Source organism: Chondrus crispus, genomic scaffold, assembly GCF_000350225.1.
Source record: "Chondrus crispus Stackhouse genomic scaffold, scaffold_628, whole genome shotgun sequence".
NCBI classification, from domain to species: domain Eukaryota; phylum Rhodophyta; class Florideophyceae; order Gigartinales; family Gigartinaceae; genus Chondrus; species Chondrus crispus.
The window spans coordinates 9643-17401 of NW_005178625.1; the positions used below are offsets into that span (position 1 = coordinate 9643).

The 7759-nt window shown below is 54.6% G+C and overlaps 1 protein-coding gene across 1 annotated transcript; it reads left to right on the forward strand.

Annotated features, from left to right (window-relative positions):
* The first annotated feature begins 284 nt into the window (after positions 1–284).
* On the forward strand, positions 285–1097 carry CHC_T00000781001 (hypothetical protein). The gene has a single exon (XM_005710791.1). It carries the CDS (start codon positions 285–287, stop codon positions 1095–1097), a length of 813 nt encoding a protein of 270 aa, XP_005710848.1.
* Positions 1098–7759: the final 6662 nt, after the last annotated feature.

Below are 7759 nucleotides of genomic sequence, written 5' to 3' on the forward strand. Positions count from 1 at the left end.
TGGCAGCCTGCGCAGCGACGCATCTATATAAACCCCGTGCGGCTTCTTCCATTCCCCAACGTTAGCTCGATCACCCCCTCAAGCGCCCCTCACGCGCCCCTCACGCGCCCCTCACGCGCCCCTCACGCGCCCACAACTTATCCGCTATGCTTCGACTAAACTTCCTCCTCACTACCCTTCTCCTCCTCCTCTCGCTCAGCCTCTGCTCCCTTGCGCAGCCCGGCCGCGACTCTGGGCCGTCCCGTTTCACCCGCAAAAAGTATGTCACAATCAGCGGTAAGCGCATGGCCTACGTGGAAGTCGGCACTGGCGACCCCATTGTCTTCCTTCACGGCACCCCGACCTCCTCGTACTTGTGGCGCAATATCATGCCCTTCCTCGAAGGCAAAGGGCGTCTCATCGCCCCTGATTTAATCGGCATGGGCGATTCCGACAAGCTCGACAACAGCGGCCCAAACCGCTACACTTTCGTCGAGCACACCAACTACCTCTTCCCGCTGCTCGAGGCCATCGGCGTGAAGGAGCGCGTCACCCTGGTCATCCATGACTGGGGTTCCGCTCTAGGCTTTCTGTGGGCGTACTACAACCGCAATAATCCCAACGCAGTCAAGGCCATCGTGTTCTTCGAGGCGTTTGTCGCCCCCTTCCCCTCGTTCGACGAGCTTCCAGACGGCGGAGAGTTCTACCGCCCCTTGAGGAGCCCGGCGGGCGAGAAACTGGTGCTGCAGGAGAACTTTCTCATCGAGGAAGCCTTCTTTGGTACAGGCAATTTCAGCGAAAAGGATAAAGCAGTCTACCGCAGGCCGTATTTGAAACCAGGAGAGTCGCGTAGGCCAATGCTGACGTGGTCGAAGCAGATTCCCATCGGTGGTAACCCGGCGGATGTCACCGCACTGATCGGTGCGTACTCAAAGTGGCTCGAGAAGGCAAAGATTAGAAAGTTGTTCATTAACGCTGAGCCGGGCTTCTTTTCGCCTTTTGCCAGGCCGATTGTGCGGAAGTGGCCTATGCTGACGGAAGTTACGGTTCCGGGATTTCATTTCATACAGGAGTCGGTCCCGGGCAGAATTGGCCGGGCTATTAAGAAGTGGTTGTGATTGTATCAGAATAGGTTGTGGCAGAGCTACGGCCTGTGTGATATTTGTTGTTGCAAGGAGACTTTCTCAGAACGAAGCAAAGTTCCGCTTCGCCAAGAAATCAGCAGTAGAGTTTTTGGAATAATCTAAGGAGTCATATGTCAACCGGGAGACGCAACAGAGACTCAGATAATTTGGCCGAGTCTCCGCTGCGGGAGGTAAACCGCAGTGGCCTCGCGCGCATATGCGGGCAGTAGTATAAATTACCATTCAGCAACGGACAGAATGTAGAAAGCAACAATCGATCTTATCATTTTACGACTAAACATTGTTCGTTCACCAAGCGCCGTTGCGTTTGCCTTCGAGCAGGTACTGCTCAGCCCAGCGGGCGTTTCCCGCTTCCCGCCGCGTCGCGCGTCCGCGATCGGTAAAATCCACTTGCCGTTCGCAAGCGGAGATCACTGACGTGCCGTAAGCGGGTCAGACGAAAGAGGACTGCCGTTTGCAGACCTCCCATTTAATTGTTACGTTTGTGTAACAACAATATTATCGTTAACTAAATGATGGGCTTCGAGTTTATGTTCAAGTGACTGCACAAGCAGTTCATCGCAAGAACAGGAGCTTGTACAAATGGTGTACGGTATTCTTGTTCTCGCTTCCTTCTGTTAATAAAGAGCTGAAACAATCCCCACCGCTAAACTCTGTTCACATCAGATGTCTTCAAGAAATCACAGTACAGGGGACCCTACCTATTAGTGCCGCCCCGTGCGAGACCCCAAAAATGGCACTATTGGGAGACGGCATTATGTGCTGCCACACCTGGTGGTGTGCAGGGCGAAAGAGAAAACGGTTGGCTTTGATGGAAAAGGTGGTGCTTCGATGATGGAGACCATCTTCGAGGTTTATTGGCGGATCTACTTAAATGCTTGTTAGCAGAAGAAAAGAGGACTGATTACTGTACTGTGCGGAACCTTCCCAAGGGAGGATGCTGTGCCGAATTACGAGAACATGCGTGGAAGGATATTCGGCTGCTGAACCAATAAACCAAGTAAAGCGGGCGGCGGCCCGGCTACATTATGCCAAATTGGCTGAGCCTGCATGGAAGACAATTTGGCTTCTGAAACAATAACCAAGTCCCACGGGCATGGGCGCGGTTACACTCCCCCCTATCAGAGGCGAAGTGTACGACGTGCGCGAGACACCAGCGCCGAAGGAGTGGACTTTCGGCTGAGTAGCTTGAGGAGCATTTTTGGTACGTCGTCGTAGATGCGCTGGAGTGGTTCGAAAGTGTCCTCGGAATCTGGAAGACCTTTCCAACGTACTTGGACTTTGAGGTCGCCGTCTTCGTCTATGACTCCCATCAATCGGGAAACTACCATTCCTGTTTCCGACGACAGAACTTGTGACATGATAGCTTCTTGGTTGACACTGGAGTCGTGATAGAACTTGAGACGGACGATGTGGATCTCGTTCGTCGTCCCATTCCTCAGGTCCTCTACAAGATAGATGTAATCGGACAATGCTTTCACGATTCGACGTGGTCCGCGCCACCGTAAACACAGCTTCTCATTGGAGGAGAAATCTTCTCGGGCGACGAGGACGAAATCGCCTACTTCAAACTTCGGAAGTTCGCCGCGGGATGCGGCCTCACGGGCCTTTTGTCGGTTTTTCTTCAGGCTTTCGGAGACGATAGGATGAAGATCCGCAATTACACTTTTGAGCTTGTCGACATTGAGGATATGATCGGCTTGGATTTCGCTGACAGTCATCGAGGTAACTGTGGAGGAGCGCAAGAAGGTGTGGATGGGAGGTGTCGGGTCGGTCCCAAGGAATGCTGTGATGGGAGCGACATTTCCGCGGTGACGTGACGGGGTGTTGTTGAGAGTGCTTTGGATGATTGGCAAAATGTCTGGCCATTCTTCCGGTCGCATCTGTAGCTCAGACAAAGTGGCGCGACAGGTCCGAACAAGCTCTTTGCCGAGTCTCTCAACCGCGCCGTTGGACCAAGGACAATATGGAAGAGTGAAGTGGTGCGGGACCTTGAGGCCTTTGGCAACAAGGCGAATCGTCTCATTCCTGAGGTGCGTCGGGCCGTCGGACATTAGCGATTTCGGGACGCCGAAGGCTGCGCACCAATCAATGATGGCAGTGGCGGCGTTCGCTGCAGACGTATCGGCGAAAGGGAAGAACCACTTGTAGTCTGAAAAATCGTCACGCATCATGAGAACGTAGTTTGCACCGTCTGATCCGGTCCCTAGGTCGATGTAGTCGAACTGAAGTAAGTCGTTCCGATGTGTGCCGTGAAAAGCCGGACCAAAAGGTCGCGGCATCTTCCCCCCTCCGGTTGTCGAAAGGCAGTGGATGCACGCTTTGACGAATTCGCCTATGTCGGCGGACTGAGTAGACCAGTGATAGGCTTTACACATGACGTGTTCTGTTGTGCGTGAGCCACGATGACCGGCAGCACTGGTGTGGGCGATGATACGCAAGCGAAGCTGCAGGTCTGTGGAGTCATCGGGTATCCAAATCGCACCGGTAGAAGTGAGCCAAAGACCGTTGGACTTTTGGAGATTTTTGGGACGGGGAAGGGCCGTTTCGTTTTGTGCCTTGGCGATGTCGCGGCTAGAAGGCCATTCGAAATCGTCAGCCGATGCACTTGGTAACGCGGGAATACGGACGAGACGGCGGATGGTTGGAGGTGGTGCCCAGCGGCCTAGCAGATCGGCCCAGACATTGTCGGTGCCGCGAATGTGCACACAGGTGTAATTGTATGGGGACAGTCTGACAGCCCAGCGCAGTACCTTGCGCAGTGTAGTCTGCCACATATTGGGCACGATGGACAGTGGATCGAACAAGTAGATCAGGTTGTTGTCATCTGTAAACAAGTCGAATCCAGCAGATGTAGCTGGCAGCCAGTGCATGCGTTGAAGGGTCGCGAGGACTGCGTAGGCTTCTTTTTCAAGTACAGACCAGCGGGCTTGTTGCGTGTTGAACCTACCAGAGAGGAAGGCAAGCGGTTCGTGACGTTGTTCAGCATGTGGTAGGGTCGTGTCGGCAGTTGGAACTTGAGTCATTATTCCGGACCAGAGTGAGTCGGAGGCGTCTGTGTAGACACAGAGTCGTTTCGTCGCGTCACGATGTGCCAATGTGACACGACGAGCTAGGGCTTCTATACACGACTTGAAGGCCTGACGTTCCGTCTGGTCCCAGCCGACATCTGCCAGTGAAATGCGAGCGAGGGAGCGCTTTTTGCGTGTGTTGGAACGTACATATACCTTTTCGAGGAAGTTTTGAAGCGGTTCGACAATACGGCTGAAGTTGGGGATGCCTGTCTTGACCCATTGCAGCGCACAGAAGAATTGTTGAAGCTGCGCGCCATCAGTAGGTTCGGCCATTTGTTGCAGTCCGTCGATTCGGCGGGGGTCGAACCGGATACCTGCGGCGGACAGAAGACGGCCGCACCAGCGAATCTCCTTGGCAAAGAGTGTGCACTTCCCAGGATGGAGCTTGAGATTGTGCTTCGACAGTACATCGAAGAGCTGACGAATCGTTTTCAACAAACCGGAAACGGTGGCCGAATGACACATGATGTCATCGAGCCAGTACAAGACATTTTGACGAAGGGATTCGGGGAAGATGGAGGCCAGAGTGGCTTGCAGGTACGTGACGGCGTTTGTAGTGCCGTGCAATACACGGCGTGGCGTGTAGATGCCATCCGGTGTGATGAACGACTGACAGTCTTGGGAATCCTCGGCGAGAGGGAATTGCCAGTAGCCGTGTGAAAGGTCGAATACGGCATAAAACTGACTGCCAGACGTCTTGGTCAGTTCGACCTCCAAGTTCGGCATCGGGTATTGACAGACTGTTGTATACTGGTTGACGGGGCGGAGGTCGACGGTGAAGCGAAAACGCGCAGGTCCGGGTTTGGGGACCAGCAGCGGTGCGCTTGCCCAAATTGCAGATGGGTTGAAAAACACCATTCCACAACGGACCAAGTCGTCAATATGTCGTTTTAGAAACTCCCGTTGGTCCGGGGAGTAGTTGCGCAAACGCACGCGCACGGGGCGCGCGTCGTGGTTCAGTCTGATTCGGAGTGGCGGAACGTCGGCAGGAGGTCCAGCTGAAAAAGTGTTTCGGAAGATGTCAGAATGACTGTCGACGATATGCCGTAGATCTTGGGCGTGGTTATCTGCGAGTCCTTCCCTTGACGCCCTTGTCACCATGTCGTTGATAGCCAATTTGACGTCTGCCTCTTGATCCGCATCGCGCGGATCGATGAGGGACGGGTCTGGAAAAGGGTCCTCCTCCATGCGCGTGGAGTAGTAGTTGACCCTTGGACGCCTGCGATCGAGTTGAGCCTCGTTGTCCTGAGAATCGATGTCGAAGTCGTTACGGTTCTTCATGAGGCGACCGATGTTTCCGAGATTGCCAATGGGTGACGATCCGACAACTTGTGAACAGTCCGTGCCGTCCAAACGGGCGCGGTTCTGTTCCAGCAACGTCTTGGTGTCGACCTTGAGGTGACGAAGGACTGGTAGACCTATGAGAAGGTCCTCACAAGCGAGATCGTCATCCGGGACGAGATACTGGATGTTGAGGAGGGCAAGTTGGCCGGCGGACAGATGAAGAACGGTGCGCGGGCAGGTCCATGCCCGGGAAAAGGAAAAACGAGTCGGTTCGGCCTTGTCCTTGAGCGCCACTGTGAGCTCGACGGTTCGGATCTTGGTGATACGTCCAATGCCTTTGATTGCAGCAGCCTCGGCGATCCGGGGTGAGACGATACTGTCGTCACTCCCGTCGTCGCATCGTCCTGAGACCGTGGTGCTTGCCGTATCGTCCGAGACGGTGATTGTACAGGAAGAACTGTATATGTCCTGTTCGTTGTCCTTCTGTAGACGTCCGATGGCCTTGTGATGGGACTGAGCATCTGAAGGATCGGCATTACCCTTTTTATGGGTATCCTTGTGTCCACGGCTGCGTGTGTTGGCATATGGACCGTCACGTTGGCGATTGGATTGGAGTTGAGCACGGAGGACCGCACGCTGATCGTCGGGGCAAGCCCGACAATCTCGGAGAAGATGACGGAATCCCCTCTCTTTGTGCGGCGGGTAGAGACACAATGGCAGTGGGCGCTCCATACCTACGTTGCCATTTGGTCTCTGAGACGAGGGGGACGTGTTAGATCCCCGCGCGGAGTTTGTCGAATTGACTTTTTGTCCGGGCTTGTCGCCCCTTGGTCCGATATCGAGCAGTTGGAAGGCGTCTGCTAGTCGCATTGCGTGTTTCATGAACGCAGGAAGGTCCTTCTTCAAGTTGGAATGTCCTAGGTGGAGATCGGATTCCAGCCGAATACGTAGCGACTCGGGCTTGATGGCCGAGAGAACGTGCTTCACAGCCACCTTTGGATTGGCTTTGGAGAGCCAGGATAAGCCATGTCGCCGTAGTAGTGCGCTGTAGGAGATGAAGATATTCTCCATGCGTGAAGTTGCGCGACTGTCAGACATGTCCATCTTGAGCTCCTTCTTGACCATGGCCTCGAGGGAGTCGAGAGAGACGCAGTCGCGACTCTCTGTAGCCTTGGATTCCAGAAAATGTCGGAGCGTCAAGTCGTCCAAGGCATCGTAGTCGTGGGCCTCGACAAGGTCGAGATCGATGAAGCTGTGGATAAATTCAGCCTCTACGCAGAACTTCAGGGCAACGGGACGACAGGTTGATGAGTCTCCAGCGAGGGACTCGGCGCGCGCTTTGACTTCGTTGACATAGCAGTCATATTTCCAAAGAAATACGCGATTGGCCTCAGCATTGATTTGCGTGAGCCTGGGATGGTCGACGGTCGACGACAAGATTGCTGGGGTTCCAGCATGGGTCAGAGGGTTCTGACGATCCGGCGGAGACGAGCTGCACGCGTCTGCCATGGTACGGAAAGAATGAGCGAGGTTTGTTGAGTTGCTTGGTAGTGGATGATCGAAGTGATGTTTCGTATGAAACGTCGGAATTGCCCTTCCAGACGCGGATTAGGCGTAGTGATCACTGTGCTGCCACACCTGGTGGTGTGCAGGGCGAAAGAGAAAAAGGTTGGCTTTGATGGAAAAGGTGGTGCTTCGATGATGGAGACCATCTTCGAGGTTTATTGGCAGATGTAGTATAACTACAAAAGAATTAGATTAGAAATTGGATCCGGCTCTGTAAGGCACGAACCTTACAGACAGCCGGTACCACACGTGTACGGGGGCACGCGCCCCCACGTGTACTATACGTGTACGACACGTATACAGTCAGCCCCGTCGGCTGACAGTGCCGACTACAGTAGTGCCCCATAGTACGGTACGTACTGTACTAAGTTACGATAGACTAATTGTACATTAAATGACGGAGCGGACCGGCGGCGGCGAGGGGGACAAGCACGGACTTGTCCACGACCGACCGCCTAGGTCTGACTTCCAGCTTATCCTAAGGAAGCTTCCGTTAGCTACCCTAAGGCGAGACCGAGCGCGGGTAGAGGACGCGCGAGCACGCGAGCGAGCCTAGATCCACCTCCGCCCGTCAGCGCTGGAACGTAACCCAGCGCTGCTCCGGGGCGTCGAGGCGTAGATCGGCCCGCGCGTGTGCGCGTCCTCCCCCCGATCCCGCTCTACCACGCTACCCGGGCCCGTGCTCCGGTTTCGTTAGCTGGTCCGACTTCC

Coding starts and splice junctions, on each gene's coding strand:
- CHC_T00000781001 (XM_005710791.1), top strand. CDS start 285: ATGGCCTACGTGGAAGTCGGCACTGGCGACCCCATTGTCTTCCTTCAC.